The sequence below is a fragment of the Musca domestica genome, unplaced genomic scaffold, assembly GCF_030504385.1.
Source record: "Musca domestica strain aabys unplaced genomic scaffold, Musca_domestica.polishedcontigs.V.1.1 3, whole genome shotgun sequence".
Classification (NCBI taxonomy): Eukaryota; Metazoa; Arthropoda; class Insecta; order Diptera; family Muscidae; genus Musca; species Musca domestica.
The window spans coordinates 7,406,330-7,426,467 of NW_026712299.1; the positions used below are offsets into that span (position 1 = coordinate 7,406,330).

Sequence of the window (20,138 nt, forward strand, 5' to 3'; positions counted from 1 at the left end):
ACGTTTCCCCCTCTTCCAAATTTGAAATTTTCGGATTAAGATTTCGTGAAGTCCTTGTATTTCATGTATATTTTATCTTCGGCTATATTGCAGCTAAGAACAAGAGGATTATTTTGGTAAAAGTGTTAACCCCTTAAAGGGGTTCTGAATCAACTATTGCGTATTTGAAATAATTATGAATGAAACGCAGCTTCATTCATTCATGGGGGTCCAACAAAAATATGATTTTTTTACAAAAAATGGTTGTAGTTAAGGAAGAAGACAAGATCGTGGGAATGAATCCACAATGTTGCCTTCAAGGGACGAAAAACGTAGTCGTTTATTTGTTTGCCTTGCATAACACGTGCAACAGCAAATTGGTGCGCTTTAAAAATATTGCCCTAGGGACATGGAGGTGGGAAGCAGGTACAGTGGATTGAAAATGTAAATTTTCAGGAGTCGCAAAATTTTTTAAAGGATCCCTCAAGGAAGTACCTTAAATAAATTCCTATGGAAGACCTCAAAGGCCTTCGTAAAGAAGACCTTATAGGCCTTCCTATGGAAGACCTTAAAGAACTTTGTATGGAAGACCTTAAAGCTCTTCCTATGGAAGACCTTAAAGGCCTTTTTATGTATGACCTTAAAGCCCTTCTTATGGAAGACCTTAGAGGCCTTCCTATGGAAGACCTTAAAGGCTTTGCTTTGGAAGATCTTAAAGGCCTTCCCATAGAACCCTTAAAGGTCTTCTTATGGTGGTCTTTTTAAAGTCTTCCAAAGGCCTTCCTATATAAGACCATAAAGGCCTTCCTATGGAAGATCTTAAAGGCCTTCCTATATAAGACCTTAAAGGCCTTCCTATCGAAAATCTAAAAGGCCTTCCTATGGAAGACATTAAAGGCCTTCCTATAGAACCCTTAAAGGTCTTCTTATGGAGGTCTTCTTAAGGTCTTCCAAAGGCCTTCCTATATAAGACCTTAAAGGCCTTCCTATCGAAGATCCCTAAGGCCTTCCTATAAAAGACCTCAAAGACCTTCCCATTAAAGACTTTCCTATAGAACCCTTAAAGGTCTTCTTATGGAGGTCTTATTAAGGTCTTCCAAAGGCCATCCTATATAAGACCTTAAAGGCCTTCCTATCGAAGATTCCTAAGGCCTTCCTATAGAAGAACTTAAATGCCTTCCTATAGAAGACCTTAAAGGCCTTCCTATAGAAGACCTTAAAGGCCTTCCTATAGAAGCCTTAAAGGCCTTCCTATGAAAGAAGTTAAAGGCCTTCCTATGTAAGACCATAGAAGGGTTCAGGGTTCAAGTCCCTGCCATCCTATAAGACCTATGAAAGAACTTAAAGGCCTTCCTGTGGGAGGACCTTAAAGGTCTTCCCATGCCTTTCTTATCATAGAAATGGAAAAAGATATAAAAGACCCTCCTTTGTAACCACTGTCTCATCTTGTGCAGCATTTCCCAGCTATGGCTATGCTGACGATATCCATATTGCAGCTGATGATGTTGTTGGTTGGTGTTACGCCCAATTTTTTGCCATCGTTCTGTCGTTTGTTTGGATTAGCTTGAGAAAATTCGACAAAATATGCTGAACCAGACAGTGCAACATTGGTGATGGCGGTGTTGCACCACATTCCAGTCTTCACTTTGGCCAGCAGAAATCATTGAAACGAAGCATTTGTTCACACACACACCGGCGAAATATAAACCGGAAACGGGCGGATGCCAAACTGATTGAATCAACAGCAAAAACAACAAAATAATCAAAGAAGAACAACAACAAAACATATGGCCCGAAAAGTGAGGACGTTGTTGTCGTCGTCGTCGTAATGCGATCTTCTCTTGGCCTGGAAGGCAAATCCCGATACCAGCAACTCCATTGCAGGCAGGCAAAATTTGCTCTACGTTGTCATTCTCATCATTTAGGCATCCGGAACAGCAAATGAGGGAGGAGAGGAGTGCATGGAAATTAAAAAACAAACAAATTGGAAATTCTTTCACAAATTGCAGCAATGATGATTAAAGATCCCCACGAAAAAGCAATGGAAAATCGCCAACTCATAAAAAAGAAAATCACAAAGAGAAAGAGCGAACTCAGAGAAATGTGACATTCAACCGACCAATCATTGCTCATCCTCATGCGTCTGTGATTCACCAAAGGCTTCGTTGGCAGCAATGCTTTTAGCCAGAAGCAGATTTTCGCTGTTTGTTGCTTTATGACCGACTTTTTAACTTTGCTTACCAATCAATATTAATGAGCTTGTGGCAAGCAGCACACAAGTCTGCTCGAGGAGAGGGGAAATTGTTCTCGTCACAACCATTAATATTTTGGTCATGAATAATCCAATGATTGGATATTATGTTGCTGTGAAATCTTACCGCAATTTATTCAGTGGGGTGAGTGGGAAGGAGGGTATGTGCGATTCAAAGAAACACCAATGACTGTATTGTTGTGACACTTACCTGAAAAGATAAAAACGACAACAGAAAAATGTTTATTATTTAACCGGAAAACATATTTTACAACTATAGAGGATCTGTAAAAGCTTTAAAGAGAAAATTGAAATTTTTTTATAAAAAAACCCTTAGGTCCTCTCAAAGAAGAGCTATAGGTCTTCTTCTCATAGAAGATCTATAGGTCTTCTTCTCATAGAAGAGAGCTATAGGTCTTCTTCTCATAGAAGAGAGCTATAGGTCTTCTTCTCATAGAAGAGAGCTGTAGGTCTTCTTCTCATAGAAGAGAGCTATAGGTCTTCTTCTCATAGAAGAGAGCTATAGGTCTTCTTCTAATAGAAGAGAGCTATAGGTCTTCTTCTCATAGAAGAGAGCTATAGGTCTTCTTCTAATAGAAGAGAGCTATAGGTCTTCTTCTCATAGAAGAGAGCTATAAGTCTTCTTCTCATAGAAGAGAGCTATAGGTCTTCTTCTCACAGAAGAGGTCTTCTATAGGTCTTCTTCTCATAGAAGAGAGCTATAGGTCTTCTTCTCATAGAAGAGAGCTATAGGTCTTCTTCTCATAGAAGAGAGCTATAGGTCTTCTTCTCCTTAGACCTTATAGACCTTATAGGAAGAGCTATAGGTCTTCTTCTCACAGAAGAGAGCTATAGGTCTTCTTCTCATAGAAGAGAGCTTCAGGTCTTCTTCTCATAGCAGAGAGCTTCAGGTCTTCTTCTCATAGAAGAGAGCTATAGGTCTTCTTCTCATAGAAGAGAGCTATAGGTCTTCTTCTCATAGAAGAGAGCTATAGGTCTTCTTCTCATAGAAGAGAGCTATAGGTCTTCTTCTCATAGAAGAGAGCTATAAGTCTTCTTCTCATAGAAGAGAGCTATAAGTCTTCTTCTCATAGAAGAGAGCTATAGGTCTTCTTCTCCTTAGACCTTATAGACCTTATAGGAAGAGCTATAGGTCTTCTTCTCATAGAAGAGCTATAGGTCTTCTTCTCATAGAAAAGATATAGGTCTTCTTCTCATAGAAGAGCCATAGGTCTTCTTCTCATTGAAGAGCTATAGGTCTTCTTCTCATAGAAGCGCTATAGGTCTTCTTCTCATAGCAGAGCTATAGGTCTTCTTCTCATAGCAGAGCTATAGGTCCTCTTCTCATAGCAGAGCTATAGGTCTTCTTCTCATTGAAGAGCTATAGGTCTTATTCTCATAGAAGAGAGCTATAGGTCTTCTTCTCACAGAAGAGAGCTATAAGTCTTCTTCTCACAGAAGAGAGCTATAGGTCTTCTTCTCACAGAAGAGAGCTATAGGTCTTCTTCTCACAGAAGAGAGCTATAGATCTTCTCCTCATAGAAGAGAGCTTTAGGTTTTCTTCTCATAGAAGAGAGCTATAGGTCTTCTTCTCACAGAAGAGAGCTATAGGTCTTCTTCTCATAGAAGAGAGCTTTAGGTCTTCTTTTCATAGAAGAGAGATATAGGTCTTCTTCTCATTGAAGAGCTATAGGTCTTCTTCTCATAGAAGAGAGCTTCTCATAAAAGACCTTCACGTCTTCTCATAGAAGACCTTCACGTCTTCTCATTGAAGACCTTCATGCCTTCTCATAGAAGTTCCTGATGTTTCTTCATTGAAGACCTTCATGTCTTCTCATGGATGTCAAAATTGTCCGTTTTCCAACAGTTTAGTTACACATCAGTCGAGTCATCTGTGAAATGTGATTGACATGAAAGAAGTTCAACAACTTGTCAGTCGGTCGATATTTAATGCTGCCATTATCCTTTGAGTTACTTCATTACAAGGACAACAAACTGTGGCATCATCAGCAGCAGCCGGATGCACTGAGTTATGAGTCTGTGATTCTCTCTATTCTTGGAATAGCTTTTTCTATTCTTGGAATAGCTTTTTCTTCTTCTTGTTCTTCGAACAAAAGGCCTTAATCTGCAGTGAAAACATTTTGCTTCGGATATTCTTTTTTTGCGAAGAAAAAAAGTTCCGTTCTGCTACAGCAGTCAGACAACTACCCCGTGCCCACCAATTTTTCCCAACATCGGAATGCTCTTTAAACAATTCATTCAAAATTTGTTTCCATGCAATGTTGGAGGTTGATGGGTTTGTTGGGTGCATCATCGTCAAGCCACGCAGAGTCATAAACCATAAGGTCCTCCTGGGACATGACACGTTTTCCAGAGGTTGTAACAAAAAACAAACAAACAAAAAGGAAATGAGAGCACTATAGTGCTGTTCTGGCTGTAAACTGTTTTGGGGGGGAGCATATGTGAGGGAGGGTGTAAGATGACATGAGACATCCTTGCTGCAGGATTTTGCAAAAACCAGTAAAGCCAGTAGGATATTTTACACCTCCTTCTCCTTGGCCCCTCATTCCAAATCCTTAGAAGTACAGACACAGACATTCGGAGTTTTCAAAGTTTGTGGCTGAGGCTTGACTGCAATGCGTTTTGTTCCACTCCTTCATTGCAGTTTACCGAAGGCCTACAGCTATCTAGCCCAATATTCTTCGCAGCCTTTAAAGAGTCGTTTCGAAACTTTGCCTTTAATAATTAGTTTCGTGTTGTGGCTTAAACAACTGTGTGGATTTGTTGTCCTCATCCTCTGCCTTGCCTCATTTTTCGCAGTGCCGCTTTTCACGGTTGCAAAATGAATTAAAAAAGTATCTAGTTCGTTTTTGTTCCATGCCATTCTCTTAAAACTTTAGGTTATTTCATTAAACCCCAAATGGTGAGCAGCAGAGCAGAGCACAGTACATAAATTACATTAATTAAAAATTCTATTACGAAATTGCTTCCGCAGTCATCTTACGGAGCAAAGATGAAAGGAGAGGCTAGTCTTCTAACGAATTTGAAAATGTTTAAGTTTCTAATATTTTCTAATTTTTCATGGATTTCTTCTTCGGCCGTTTTTCGAGTTAATGCCTGAAAGCAACATAAAACTTCACTTTAGATAAAAAGTGTCACTGGAGGAAATACTCTCCGTCAAATTTCATTATAAGTCTCAGAATAAACCATATGGCTAGGTATAATAGTTTTTAAGAAAATTACATTTGGAAATTATATATTACAAGTAAAAATTATGTGTTTAAGTTTTCTATTGCAAATTTAACACCTTTCAATTCTAAGTCAAAATCTGCCATAATGCTTAATTTTTTGGAAAGAGTGTCAAAGGAACAAATGTTCTCCATCAAATGTCAGTCAAAGTCACCGAAGAAAATAAATCTCTATTTTCATTATATATCAAGAAAATATTTCATTACATTTTGACAAAAAAATAGAAAAATTTTTCTAATTTTTCATGGATTTTTTCTTTGGCCGTTTTTTGAGTTAATGCCTGCAAGCAACATAAAACTTCACTTTAGACAAAAAGTGTCAACGGAGGAAATATTCTGCACCCAATTTCACCATAAGTCTCAGAATAAATTATATATCTAGGAGTAATAAATTTCAGGAAAATTACATTCGAAGTTTTTATTATCACAAGTAAAAATTATGTGTTTACGTTTTCTACTGCAAATTTAACACGTTGCAATTCTAAGTTAAAATCGTCTATAATACCTAATATTTTGGGAAGAGTGTCAATGGAAGAAATGTTCTCCATTAAATTTCAGTCAAAACCACCAAAGAAAAAAATCTCTATATTCACTACATATCTAGTAAATATTTCATTAAATTTTGCCAAAAAATGCAAAAATATTTCCTATTTTTTCATGGATTTTTTTCTTCGGCCGTTTTTCGAGGTTAGGCATGAAAGTAACATAAAACTTCACTTTAGACAAAAAGTGTCAACGAAGGAAATATTCTACACCATATTTCATTATAAGTCTCAGAATAAACCATATAGCTAGGTATAATAGTTTTTAAGAAAATTACATTTGGAAATGATGTATTGCAAGTGAAAAATTTTTTTATGTGTTTTCGTTTTCTACTGCAAATTTAGCACGTTTCAATTCTAAGTCAAAATCTCCAATAGTAGTGAATTTTTCGGGAAGAATGCCAAAGGAAGAAATATTCTCCATTAAATTTCACTGTAAGTCACCGAAGAAAATAAATCTCTATCTCCATTATATATCATCAAAATTGTTGTTTTAATTTTGCCAAAAAAGACCAAGTACTCCTACATATTTCTCTGGATTTTTCTTCGCTCGTTTTTCGAGTAAATGCCTGAAAGTAGCATAAAACTTCACCTAAGACAAGGAGTGTCAATGGAGGAAATATTCTACACCACATTGCTCGTTACCGTGATACTGGTAGCGTAGCCCGACGTCAAGGAAGTGGACGGAAGAAAACAACATCAGCAGAAATGGTTCGAAAAGTAATGAAGCGACTTGATCGAAACCCGCGACACATTGGCCGAAAGATGAGCTGAAAATATCACAATATTCCATTCGGCAAATATAGAAAAATGAGCTCGAGGTAAAGCCATTGAAATTCCAAAAAGTTCAAGAACTTAGAAAGAAAATAGTCTCAAAAAACTAAATAGTAGCTTCGCTTGGCCGAAAGTGGTGAACTGCCGACTTTGGTTTTCTCCGATGAGAAAATATTCGTTGGTCAGCAGTTTGTAAACAAACAAAATTAACAAAATTATCAGCTGACCAAAGAGGTCAGCTGCAAATGTGCACCTTCGGTTGGCCTCTAGAACTCAAGTGCCGGCCATGGTGATGGTGTGGGCAGCCATAACAGACGATGGTCGCTCTACGCTCGTATTAATCGACCGTGGCATCAGAATAAATGCCGAATTATATGACGAAAATATTCTGGAGGGTTTATTAAAGCCTTGGACACGCACATAATTTAGCGGTAGATCTTGAACATTCCAACAGGACTCAGCACAATCGCACTCAGCACGCGCCACCCAAGAATGCTTACAAAATGATGATCCTCGCTTCATTTCCAGCGCACAATGGCCACCAAAATCTCAGGATACCAATCCGTTGGAGTATTGTGTATGGAGTATTTTGAAAAGCAAGGTTGGTACTAAAAAATACCAAAGTATCGATCACTTCAAGTAAGTAAGAATGGGCCAAAATACCGTGGAGTACCATTCGGGCAGTGTGTGACGGTTTCATTGGCCGTTTGAAGGCCATCATTCATGCCAAAGGTAACCAATTCGAACAAATATAAAGTTATTCTAAAATTCGATGCTATTTCCGACATTTTTTGCTTTCATGCAATAAAATTTAAAAAAAAAATTGTAAAAATTATGACGTTTGACTTTGTTGCAGTTTTTCCATCTCACCCTGTATATTCTTCATTTTGTCGAATCATAGCTTTTTTAATTTTTTTTTGTCTCCAGTTGTCTGGTTAAGAACCTTCTCCGTAATTCCTCATGGAGTAGCTCTCTCACTCTACTTCTTTCTCACTCCCACATTTTTTAAAGGCCAGTAGCAGTTGTTCTTATCGAACGGGTGATAATATTATCAAAAGTATTTTAGGCAAGCGTAGACATGATTAAACGAGTTTTTTTGTTTTTTTAAAAACGCAACAAATTATCAATACCACCAAAAAATAACTGCAGTTCTATTCGAATCGCCATGTCGCAAGCTGTTAGGCCACTGAGTCCGAAATTGCAAAAAATTGCAATTGAGGAGCTAAACGAAGACCCCCTAAAAATACCTGGATTTTTATACGACTTTAAAAATTGGATTAAAGAACAGAAATATCTTCATGTCCGACACGATGATGATCAGTTTCTGATACAATTTCTAAGAGCTAGCCGCTATGATCTGCAAGAAGCTGAAAAGAAGTTGGATTATTTCCATGCATTTCGTACCCGGTATCCGGAGTTTTTCGAGACCAATGTTGATAGTCCCAAAGTTAGGGCCACACATGAGTTGGGGTGAGTTCATTGAGGTTTTGCGAAATTCTGAACTTCGTATATTATCGTTAGTTTCGTTTGAAGTGTCACGGTACCCTTGCCCACACCCCTAAATGATTGCGGCAGCCGCATTGTGGTCTATCGTTACACCTATGATCCAAATAGATGGCGCATGGAAGATTTGGCCCCCGTGTGCACTGCCATGCATGAACTGATGATCCTCAACGATCCATATGCCTGCATTTGTGGTCTCACCTATATTTTGGATATGTCACAGGCCAACATGCAACACATCCTGCAGTATACTCCGTCTATGGTGAAAAAAATTGCGCTGTTCTATGAAAAATGGATGCCGCTCAATATGAAGGGATTCTACTTTATAAATGTCCATCCGGGGGTGGAACTAGTTGCCACGCTATTTATGAATGCCCTGTCCAAGGAATTGCAAGAAAAGGTGAGTCATCCTTAGCGAAGTTGGTGCAAAAAAAGGGTATTTAAGGGAGAGAGTTGTTTTGCTTTTCTAGGTTTTTATTTGCGGTAAGGATCTCAGCAAAATCGCCGATCGAATACCTTTGAAATATCTGCCAAAGGAATATGGAGGAGAAAATGGCTCCTTGACTTCGATTGTTCAGGATTATCACAACATATGGAATGAGAACCGTGAATATTTTAGGGAGAATCGTAAATATGGTACCGATGAAGCTTTGAGACCTGGTGGGAAATTACTGGATTTCGATGGCCAACTGAAGGAGGAGTTTTCACTGAAGGATACTCAATTTGATTAGCAAAACCACTGGGTTTTTGATGAATTAATAAATGACTTAATATAATAATGACTTAAAAGATCCGTGATATGAGACACCCCACCTTCCAGTATATTCAGGCAGAAACAGCTATAAGTGTTTTTTTCGGCGGTCATCTTCTCGTGGCTTCATGGACCGTCTATGGAAGTTCATTAAGGGTCGTCTATAGAAGTCATTTAGGGGCAGTCTATAGAAGTCCTTTAAGAACCGTTTATAGAAGGCTTTTAAGGGTCGCCATAGAAGACCTTTAAGGGCCGTCTATAGAAGGTCTTTAGGGGCCCGCTATAGAAGGCCTTTAAGGCCCGTCTATAGAAGGCCTTTACGGACCGTCTATAAAGACCTATAGAAGGCATTTAGGGGCCATCTTGAGAAGGCCCTTAGGGGCCGCCTATAGAAGTCCTTTAAGATCCGTATATAGAAGTGATTTAAGGGCCGTCTATAGACGGCCGTTAAGGTTCGGCTGTAGAAGGCCTTTAAGGGCCGTCTATAGAAAGCATTTAAGGTCTATCTTTAGAAGGGGCCGTCAATAGAAGGCCTGTTAAGGGCCGCTACAGAAGGCCTTTAAGGGTCGTCTATAGAAGGCCGTTAAGGTCCGGCTATAGAAGGCCGTTAAGGTCCGGCTATAGAAGGCCTTCAAGGGCCGTCTATAGAAGGCATTTAGGGGCCGTCCATAGAAGGCATTTTGGGACCGTCTACTGAAGGCTTTTAGTGGCCGTCCATAGAAGACATTTTGGGACCGTCTATAGAAGGCCTTTAGGGGCCGTCTATAGAAGGCCTTTAGGGCCCGTCTATAGAAGGCCTTTAGGGGTCGTCTATTAAAGGCCTTCCGCATCCGCTTTAAAGGTCTTTAAGGCCTTCGTCCGTTAAAGGCCGCTTATATAGGGCTTTATGGGCGGCGTATAAAAGATATCGTCTAGAAGATAAGAAGAAGATGAATCCTTCAGTTTCAGATCTACTGTGCAATGCAAATGTATCAGCTGAGTTTAGATTTGAAAAATATTTGTATTTTTTGAAAACCGGTTTTGGAGACCATTCCGTATGCAACTTTGGTTCTGTTTTCAAAACAAATTTCACAATTTATTACCCCAAGTCTAACCGGTCCCAATTGTATGTCCGCAATTTATCTAAGTTGCTACAGACTAAGTTTAACAAAACGTCAGGTTGGCCAAACGTCGTTCATATACATTCAAGCCATTCCAGGGGAAATGTCAAACATAAATTCTAACCTGAGCTCCGATTTGCAACAGATTGCCATCGAAGAAGTTGGAGAGGGCCTGTCAAATCTTCCAGATACCTTGGAGGAACCCAAATGTTGGCTGGTAACAAAGCAAAGCCATTTTTGTTGTCGTTTGGATCAGGCATATCTTTTGCAATTTCTCAGAGGTTGTAACTACGATTTGGAAAAGGTGAAACGAAAACTTCAACATTTCTACACCTTTAAGACCCTTTGTCCGGATGTTTTTGGCACCGTGAATGTGAATGACAAGAAGTTTCGGCAAATGCATGATATTGGGTAAGTTTTGGTGTAGTGGAGTGAAATCCCGATCTTAAAATTGTTTTGTTTTATTTTTTTTTTTTTTTTTTTGACCTTCAGCTGCATCGGTGTTTTACCCAAACCCCTGAATGAGTATGGTCCCCGCATTGTGGTCTACCGGTATTTGTATTCCCCAGAGAAATATGGCATGGTGGAGTTATTGGCAGTTTGTCTGGCCACACTGGAAACCCTGATCGTCAGTGATCCCCAGACTTGTGTCTGTGGTCTAGTCTCCATTTTCGATATGTCTGACATAACCATGGATCACATTCTTGCGTACACGCCGGAGGTCTTGAAAAAGCTGACCATTTTGTATGAAAAAGTCATACCCTTCGATATAAAAGGTTTCTATTTCATGAATGTTCCGGACTTTGCGGATAATTTTTTTAATCTCTACTTGCCGTCTTTGTCGGCAGAGCATAGGGAAAGGGTGAGTCGCTGAGCGTGGTGATTGCAAGTTTTTAGTAATTTCCTTCCCTTTCTAGGTTTTCGTTTGCGGTCAAAATATCAAACATATAACTGATAAAATTCCCCGCAAGTATTTACCCAAGGAATATGGGGGTGAAAATGGCTGCCTGCAGGATTTGGTGAAGGAATTCCATACGGTTTGGGACAAACACAGCGAATATTTTCGGGAAAATCAAAAATATGGACTCAAAATGGATTTGAGCGGTACTGATGGACCCGTTCATTTTGAAAAGCTAGATGATTATTTTAAATAAATTTATTTGAATATAGATTTTTAATATTCTGGAAGCCACCTATAAATTTCGAATGTAATTTTTTTAATATCTATTACACCTAGATGAACGGTTTACTCTGAGACTTGTAGTGAAATTTGATGGAGAGTATTTTCTCCCTTGACACTTTTTGTCTAAAGTGAAGTCTTGTGTTGCTTTCAGGCATTAACTCGACATGTCTGGCATGCATCTGTAGGTTGAAGCCTTTTTATAGCCTCCACGATAGTAAGGAGGGTATATTAAGTTTGTCATTCCGTTTGTAACACCTCGAAATATACATTTCAGACCCCACAAACTACATATATTCTTGATCAGCATTAAATTCTATGCCGATTTAGCGATGTCCGTCCGTCTGTCCGCCTATCCGTCTTGGAAGTCACTCTAGCTTTCGAACGAAATGAAGCAGATAGATTAAATTTTACTCAAATATATATTATGTCTGAAGGACTTTTGGTATTGAAAAAAGGCCATGTAGGTCCACGTTTCGGTATAGTCCCCATGTAACGGTACCTCCCGATATTCGGTATTCTGATGATTTTAGCGACATTATTCACCGGAATTGTTTCAAATTTGGTATTTGATGTTCGTAATGGATGCTACAGCCTAAGACGGAAAATTGTCTTTGCAGGTCCACGTCTTCGTATAGCCCCCATATAACGGTACCTCCCGATATTCGTTATTTTTATGATTTCAGCGACATTATTCACCGAAATTGTTTCAAATATGGTATTTGAAGTTCGTAAAGGATGCTACAGCCTAAGACAGAAAATTGTCGGGCAGGTCCACATCTTCCTATAGTCCCCATATAACGGTATCACCCGATAATCGGTATTCTGATGATTTTAGCGACATTATTCATCGGAATTGTTTCAAATTTGGTATTTGAAGTTCGTAATGGATACTACAGCCTAAGACTGAAAATTGTCTGTGCAGGTCCACGTCTTCGTATAGCCCCATATAACGATACCTCCAGATATTCGGTATTCCGATGATTTTAGCGATATTATTAACCGGAATTGTTTCATATATGGCATTTCAAGTTCGTAAGGGATGCTACAACCTATTGCAGAAAATTGTCTGTGCAGGTCCACGTCTTCGTTTAGCCCCCATATAACGGTACCTCCCGATATTCGGTATTCTGATGATTTTAGAGGCATTATTCACCGGAATTGTTTCAAATTCGGTATTTTATGTTCGTAATAGATGCTACAGCCTAAGACAGAAAATTGTATGTACAGGTCCACGTCTTCGCACAGCTCCCATATAACGGTACCTCCCCATATTCGGTATTTTGATGATTTTAGCGACATTATTCACCGGAATTGTTGGTATTTGAAGTTCGTAATGGATACTACAGCCTAAGACAGAAAATTCTCTGTACAGGTCCCATCTTCGTATAGCCCGCATATAACGTACCTCCAAATATTCGGTATGCTTTTACCTACAGTATTCACCGATTTTTTTAAGTTTCGCATTTGAATATTGTAAAGGCTTATGACAAAAGTTGCCTATGCAGGTCAGCGTCGTCGTATAGACCCTAATATAACAGCTACATTCGGTATTTTTAAGATTTTAACAGAATTTTTAACGGATTTTATTTTTTTTGAGAGTTGCCAAATTCGTTCCAAATTCGGTCCGACCGAACTTACAGCTTTTTTTTTTGTTTTATTTAATAGAAATAAAGCTCCAGCTATTAACATATCTTACCAGTCTTCACAAATTTTGCAGAATTGTATAGTGAGAGCTTACCCGAAAGAGAGAGAGAGGAGGGAGTTATTATAACGACAATTTTAACAAAAGTTTATCAATTCAACCAAAAAAAAAAAAACAATAAATTCAATATTCAAGTGTGTCTGCTGTGTAAAACAACACACAATAAAATAAACAGAGGCGTACGCAGAATTGAATTTTGAAACCCACTGGAGGGGCAAGGGAGTGGGTTTGCTACAACCCACCAATGTAACCAAAAAAGACCTAACCGACCAAAAACTCGCATTTTGAATCTAAAAGTTGTAAAGATAATTTAAAAAATACCATTTCGGAGGAGGCCCGGCCTCTAGCAACACCTCCCCACCCCCCCCCCCCCCCCAAAACTGAATACGGCGGTGCTCGCACCACAAAAAGCTCCATTTTCCTTGTAAAAAATACAAAAACTGGACGAAATGTAACAATTTTTAAAGAAGTCCTGGGTCCAAAGGGCCCCTCCCGAAACACGGCCCTGAAAATTGGGATATTTTCAGATTATAGATTATATATTTTTAAATAAATATATTGCATACTTCACACAGCATTGCTTTGCGTTTCCAGACCCACATACAGTCGAAGGCTACAAATCGAATCGCAAAGATGTCACAGATCCAGCCATTAAGCGAGGAGCTACAAATCATTACCATCGATGAGTTGAACGAAAATCCCTTAGAAATCAATAGCAAATTAAATGCTTTCCGGGCATGGATAGTGGGACAGCCTCATCTAAGGGCCCGTATTGATGATCAATTTTTGCTACAATTTTTACGTAGCACTGAATACGATTTAACGGCGGCTGGGAAGAAATTGGATAATTTTTTTGCCTTCAAAACCGTGGTGACAAATCAACTGGAATTTGGAAGGGCGAAATTTTGGGAGCTGTATTATTTGGGGTAAATTTTTCAGACACTCATAATTTCAATACTTTTTTTTAACAATTAATATTCCCGTTCTCCCTAGGATCATTGCCGTTCTACCCACACCATTGAATGACAATGGACCGCGTTTGATCTACTATCGTTATCTATATTCTCCCGATCTATATCGCATTGAAGAACTCATTGAAATGTGTAACATGGTCAATGAATCGTTGATTAAGTCGGATCCATATGCCGGCATTTCTGGTGTTGTATATATTTTCGACATGTCCACAGTATCGCTGAAACACATCCTGCAGTATAGCCTGAGTGTGGTCAAGCAATTGGTCATGTTCTATGAGAAATCCTTGCCACTGCGCATCAAAGAGATTTGCTTTACAAATGTCCCCTTGGCGGCGGAACATTTATTTAAATTATTGTTGCCGTGCCTCTCCAAAGAGTTGAGGCAGAGGGTGAGTAAATTTCGAAGCTTAGTTGCGATTTGCCTTCGGTTTTACTCGCGAGTGGGAGTACTCGAAGATTATGAGAGGATTACTCTTCCACACGAAGAGTTAGAAGGTAACAAGAGTATTATACCCTCCATCATAGTATGGAGGGTATATTAAGTTTGTCATTCCGTTTGTAACACCTCGAAATATAAATTTTAGACCCCACAATGAATATATATTCTTGATCAGCATAAAATTCTATTTCGATTTAGAGATGTCGGTCCGTATGTCCGCCTATCCGTCTGTGGAATTCACTCTAGCTTCCCAACGAAATGAAGTAGAATGATAAAATTTTACTCAAATGTATATTATGTCTACAGGACTTTTGGTATTGAAAATGGGCAATGAAGGTCCACGTTTCGGTATAGCCCCCATAGAACTGTACCTCCCCATATTCGGTATTTAGATGATTTTAGCGACATTATTCGCCGGAATTGTTTCAAATTTGGCATTTGAAGTTCGAAATGGATACTACAGCCTAAGAGAGAAAATTGTCCGTGCAAGTCCACGTTTTTGTATAGCCCCCATATAGTGGTACCTCCCGATATTCGGAATTTTAATGTTTTTAGCGACATTATTTATTGGAATTGTTTCAAATTTGGTGTTTGAAGTTCGAAATGGATGCTACAGCCTAAGACGGAAAATTGTCTTTGCAGGTCCACGTCTTCGTATAGCCCTCCTAATATTCGGTATTTTGATATAACGGCACCTCCTAATATTCGGTATTTTGATGATTTTAGCGACATTATTCACCGGAATTGTTTCAAATTTGGTACTAGAAGTTCGTAATGGATACTACAGCCTAAGGCAGAAAAGTGTCTGTGCAGGTTCACGTCTTCGTATAGCCCCCATATAACGGCACCTAACAACATTCGGTATTTTAATGATTTTAGCGACATTATTCACCGGAATTGTTTCAAAATTGGTATTAGAAGTTCGTAATGTATACTACAGCCTAAGGCAGAAAAGTGTCTGTGCAGGTTCACGTCTTCGTATAGCCCCCATATAACGGTACTTTCGGATATTCGGTTCTTTGCTGATTTTAGCGACATTATTCACCGGAATTGTTTCATATTTGGTATTAGAATTTCGAAATGGACACTACAGCCTAAGACAGAATATTGTCTGTGCAGGTCCATGTCTTAGTATGGCCCCACCTAATAGTACCTCCCGATATTCGGTATTTTGATTATTTTAGCGACCTTATTCACCGGAATTGTTTCAAATTTGGTATTTGAAGTTCGTAGTGGATACTACAGCCTAAGACAGAAAATAGGCCATGTAGGTCTACGTCTTAGTATGGCCCCCATATCACGATACCTCCCGACATTCGGTATTTTGATGATTTTAGCGACATTTTTTACCGAAATTGTTTCAAATTTCGCATTTGAAGTTCGTAAGGGATACTACAGCCTAAGACAGAAAATTGTCTGTGCAGGTCCACGTCTTGGAATAGCCCCCATATCCCGTACCTCCCTATATTCAGTATTTTGATGATATTGATCATGCAGGTCCATGTCGTCGTATAGCCCTAGTATAACGTCTACATTCGGTATTTTTAAGATTTTAACAACATTTTTACGGATTTTTTTTTTTTTTTTTTTTTTTTTGAAGGTTGTCAAATTCTTTTTATATGGTGGAGGGTAGTAGCTAGCTGGAGGTAGTAGTGGTAGAAGCTACTCAATTTTATTCGAGTGTCATATAAACAGAGAATATACTCGATTTCTCTTTTCTACTCGTAATCGCAGGAGTACTCCTGCTCAAAATCGAGAAGAGAATAAAACTAGCAGGCATTTTTTGAACGGTTCTTAGAAGATATGCATTTTTTAACGTTTGCCATTACTTTTGATTTTTTAGGTTACCATTTGCGGTAAAAATATGGAGAACTTAACCAGAAAAATACCCCAAAATTATTTACCCAGAGAATGTGGTGGCTCCAATGGTTCCCTGGCCGAAGTTATTAAGGATTATGCCATGGTTTTGGAAGCTCAGCGTCAATATTTTGAAGAGAACTCTCAATATGGTACCGATGAGAATTTACGCCAAGGAGTATTGGATTTTGATGGTCTATGGCAAAAATGAGTTGGATGTCAGCAGAAAAATCAAAAATAAAAATGGTATGGGGTTATCAACCCCTTGAAATGTTTATCAGTTGATTAGTCTGAAACAAAAAGGTTACTAACATTGCACAAATGCAAGTCGCTATTTTATATCAGTCAATAATAATAAAAAATATGAAAAGTGAAATTTATTTTTAAATTTATGTGTTTTTGTGTGTGAACATTTCCAACACGTGCGATACGCAACGCAAAAAATAATTTGCAATTCCAACAAGGTGTGATGACAGACAAGGCCAGTTATTTTGATCGAGACATGATATGACGATATAAGGGTCCGCCATTGCAAAAATAGGGTTTTTTAAGAATTGTTTAAAAAAAATGTAGTCATCGTTCCTTTTTAGAAGAGCAAATGCTCTTCTATAGGAAGACCAATTGCTCTTGTATAAGAAACAGTAGATCCCATATACTTGTAAATATATACAGGGTGAGATGAAAAAACTGCAACTAAATTCAGACTTCTGTCATTTCTAAGCCACTTGTCCGACAGCTATTAAAATTATTCCAGTGACAGCTCATTATATTGTATACAAGCGTACAAAAGCTTTTTGGTGAGAATTTTCCAGAAAAAAAGTTATTCGTGATGGAATTCAAGCGCGATAGTGTGATTTCTTTTTATTTGGCTGGAAAACCACAAGTGGCTATTGTTAGAGCACTCCAGAATTTAAATGTGAATAAATCTTTTTTGTCTCATACCATCGCTCGTTACCGTGATAATGGTAGCGTAGCCCGACGTCAAGGAAAGGGACGGAAGAAAACAGCAACATCAGCAGATATGGTTCGAAAAGTAAAGAATCTACTTAATCGAAAACCCTCGATGCAGTGACAGAAAAATGGCCCGTGGGCTAAACATATCGCAATATACCATTCGGTAAATATTGAAAAATGAGATCGGTGTAAAGCCCTTGAAATTCCAAAAAGAGCAAGAACTTACACCGCAACAGAAAGAAAATAGACGCAAAAAAGCTAAATAGTTGCTTTGCTTGGCCGAAAGTGGTGAACTGCCGAATTTGGTTTTCTCCGATAAAAAAAAAAACAATAAATGCCGAATATTATAGCGAAAATAATCTGGAGGGTGTATTAAAGCCTTGGGCACGCATATTCCAACAGGACTCAGCACGCGCCACCCAAGAATGGATACAAAATGAGGTTTCTCGCTTCATTGCCAGCGAACAACGGCCATAAAAATCTCCGGATACCAATCCGTTGGACTATTGTGTCTGGAGTATTTTGGAAAGCAAGGTTGGTACTAAAAAATACCAAAGTGTAGATCACCTCAAGCAAGCGCTTCACCGGAAATGGGCCAAAATACCGCAGAGCAACATTTGGGCAGCGTGTGACGTTTTCATTGACCGTTCGTGACGGTTTAAAAGGCCGTTTAAAGAGTTCGTGCCAAAGGTGACCAATTCGAACAAATCTAAACTTATTCTATTTTTTGCTTTCATTCAATAAAATTTAAAAAAAAATTTAAAAATTATGGCGTTTGATTTTATTGGAGTTTTTTATCTCACCCTGTATAAGACTGATAAGGACTTCTAATAGAAACCCAGTAGAGACTTCTTATAAAAGACCGGTCAAGACTTCTTATAGAAGGCCCGCTAGGACTTCTCATAGGAGGCCAGTAAGAATTTCTTATAGAAGGCCGGTTAGGACTTCTTAAAGAAGGCCGGTAAGGAATTCTTATAGAAGGCCGGTAAGGAATTCTTATAGAAGACCGGTAAGAAATTCTTATAGAAGGCCGGTTAGGAATTCTTAAGGCCTGTTAGAACTTCTTATTGAAGGCCAGTAAGAATTTTTTACAGAAAGCCGGTCAGGACTTCTGATGGAAGGCCCGCTAGAATTTCTCATAGGAGGCCCGCTAGGACTTCTCATACGAGGCCAGTAAGAACTTCTTATAGAAAGCCGGTTAGGACTTCTCATAGGAGGCCATTAAGAATTTCTTATAGAAGGCCGGTAAGGAATTCTTATAGAAGGCCCACTAAGACTTCTTATAGAAGGCCGGTTAGGAATTCTTTAAGCCGGTTAGAACTTCTTATTGAAGGCCAGTATGGACTTCTTATAGAAGGCCGGTTAGCACTTCTTACAGAAGGCTTATAAGGACTTCTTATAATAGGGCGGTCAGGACTTCTTATAGAAGACTGTTGAGGACTTCTTATAAAAGGCCGTTAAGGACTTCTTATAGAAGGCTGGCGAATGCTTCGTCTAGAAGATCGGTAAGGTCTGCTTAAAGAAGGTCGGTAAGGACTGCTTAAAGGAGGCCGGTAGGGGCCTCGTCTATAAATCTAGTAAGAGTTTCGTGTAGAATACTTCGTATAAAAGTTCGATAACGACTTCGACTAGAAGAAGCCCAGTAAGGACTTAACATAGAAGGAATATCTCATTTTCCAATACTGAGACCAATATGGGTTAATTCATCCGACGTATTCAGCTTTGTTGTACTATGCAAATGTATCGTCCAAGCTTCATACATACGTTAGACAAGATACATTTTGTCTCTTTTTTTTCGAACTACGGGTTTGAAAACAAACCAGAATTTGCATAACCAAAACAAATATTTTTAATTATCCTATGTCAAACCAGTCCCAATGCATGTCCGCAATTGATTTAATTCTCGAGAGACACAGTTCTGCTTCAATTGCAAACCGTCATTCGTATTCATTAAAGCCACCGAAGTGAAATGTCGAAAATAAATTTGCAACAGATTGCCATCGAAGAAGTTGGAGAAGTGCCTTCAAAGGTACCTGGCTGTTTGGAGGACCTCAAATGTTGGTTAACGAAGCAGAGCCATTTCCGTTGCCGTTTGGATGATGAATTTCTGTTGCAATTTCTGAGAGGGTGTCGTTACGATGTGGAAAAGGTAAAACGAAAGCTTCAAAATTTCTACACTTTTAAGACACTTTGTCCGGATTATTTTGGCACAGTAAATGTGAATAGGCACAAGTTTCGCCAAATGCATGATATTGGGTAAGTCTGGATATAGGGAACAAGTAAATTCGATATCTAAAAATGTTTTTTCTTTGTCATCAAGCTCTATTTGCATTTTACCCAAACCCTTGAGTGAGGTTGGTCCACGCATTGTGTTCTACAGGTATTTGTATTCACTCGAGTTCATGGAAGAGGCAATTGAAGTTTGTCTGGCCACACTGGAAACCCTGATAGTCAGTGACCCCCATGCCTGTATCTGTGGAGTCGTTTACATTTTCGATATGTCTGACATAACTATGAACCACATTCTTGCGTATACCCCAGATGTCTTGAAAAAGCTAAGCATTTTCTATGAAAAGGTCATACCCTTCCAAACTAAAGGTTTCTATTTTATGAATGTTCCGGAATTTGCCGAGAATTTTTTTAATCTCTACTTGCCATCGCTGAGCGAAGAACTCAGGGAAAGTGTGAGTCACTGAAGATGCAGATTTTAAATTTTTGCTTAACTTTTTTTTTTTTGTTTTCTAGGTTTTTGTTTGTGGTCAGAATATCACCCATATAACTGATAAAATCCCTCTCAAGTATTTACCCAAGGAATATGGAGGTGAAAATGGCTGCCTGCGGGATTTGTTGAAGGAATTCCATACGGTTTGGAACAAACACA

General features: G+C 38.8%; 4 protein-coding genes across 4 annotated transcripts in view; 3 read left to right on the top strand and 1 right to left on the bottom strand.

Moving 5' to 3' along the window:
• Nucleotides 1–20,138, bottom strand: part of LOC101894472 (tyrosine-protein kinase Btk29A) — a 347,714-nt gene that overhangs the window by 273,621 nt on the left and 53,955 nt on the right. The gene's annotated exons all lie outside the window — the stretch shown is intronic.
• On the top strand, nucleotides 7,920–9,086 carry LOC101900279 (retinol-binding protein pinta). Its single transcript, XM_005187712.4, has 3 exons — nucleotides 7,920–8,264; nucleotides 8,328–8,697; nucleotides 8,768–9,086. Exons 1-3 carry the CDS (start codon nucleotides 7,960–7,962, stop codon nucleotides 9,026–9,028), a joined length of 936 nt encoding a protein of 311 aa, XP_005187769.1. The 5' UTR covers nucleotides 7,920–7,959; the 3' UTR covers nucleotides 9,029–9,086.
• Nucleotides 9,855–11,317, top strand: LOC101901322 (clavesin-1). The gene is made up of 3 exons (XM_005187718.4): nucleotides 9,855–10,559; nucleotides 10,641–11,010; nucleotides 11,066–11,317. The coding sequence occupies exons 1-3, from the start codon at nucleotides 10,156–10,158 to the stop codon at nucleotides 11,300–11,302; spliced, it is 1,011 nt and encodes a 336-aa protein (XP_005187775.2). The 5' UTR covers nucleotides 9,855–10,155; the 3' UTR covers nucleotides 11,303–11,317.
• Nucleotides 13,631–16,648, top strand: LOC101901153 (alpha-tocopherol transfer protein-like). The gene is made up of 3 exons (XM_005187717.4): nucleotides 13,631–13,959; nucleotides 14,027–14,396; nucleotides 16,290–16,648. The coding sequence occupies exons 1-3, from the start codon at nucleotides 13,667–13,669 to the stop codon at nucleotides 16,512–16,514; spliced, it is 888 nt and encodes a 295-aa protein (XP_005187774.1). The 5' UTR covers nucleotides 13,631–13,666; the 3' UTR covers nucleotides 16,515–16,648.

What these genes read in the sequence shown, in the direction of transcription:
- LOC101901153 (XM_005187717.4), top strand. Translation starts at nt 13,667, where the DNA reads ATGTCACAGATCCAGCCATTAAGCGAGGAGCTACAAATCATTACCATC. An exon ending in TGGGAGCTGTATTATTTGGG is followed by an intron (nt 13,960 to 14,026) that starts GTAAATTTTTCA and finishes CGTTCTCCCTAG; the next exon opens with GATCATTGCCGTTCTACCCA. An exon ending in CCAAAGAGTTGAGGCAGAGG is followed by an intron (nt 14,397 to 16,289) that starts GTGAGTAAATTT and finishes TTGATTTTTTAG; the next exon opens with GTTACCATTTGCGGTAAAAA.
- LOC101900279 (XM_005187712.4), top strand. Translation starts at nt 7,960, where the DNA reads ATGTCGCAAGCTGTTAGGCCACTGAGTCCGAAATTGCAAAAAATTGCA. An exon ending in AGGGCCACACATGAGTTGGG is followed by an intron (nt 8,265 to 8,327) that starts GTGAGTTCATTG and finishes TTTCGTTTGAAG; the next exon opens with TGTCACGGTACCCTTGCCCA. An exon ending in CCAAGGAATTGCAAGAAAAG is followed by an intron (nt 8,698 to 8,767) that starts GTGAGTCATCCT and finishes TTGCTTTTCTAG; the next exon opens with GTTTTTATTTGCGGTAAGGA.
- LOC101901322 (XM_005187718.4), top strand. Translation starts at nt 10,156, where the DNA reads ATGTCCGCAATTTATCTAAGTTGCTACAGACTAAGTTTAACAAAACGT. An exon ending in CGGCAAATGCATGATATTGG is followed by an intron (nt 10,560 to 10,640) that starts GTAAGTTTTGGT and finishes TTTGACCTTCAG; the next exon opens with CTGCATCGGTGTTTTACCCA. An exon ending in CGGCAGAGCATAGGGAAAGG is followed by an intron (nt 11,011 to 11,065) that starts GTGAGTCGCTGA and finishes TTCCCTTTCTAG; the next exon opens with GTTTTCGTTTGCGGTCAAAA.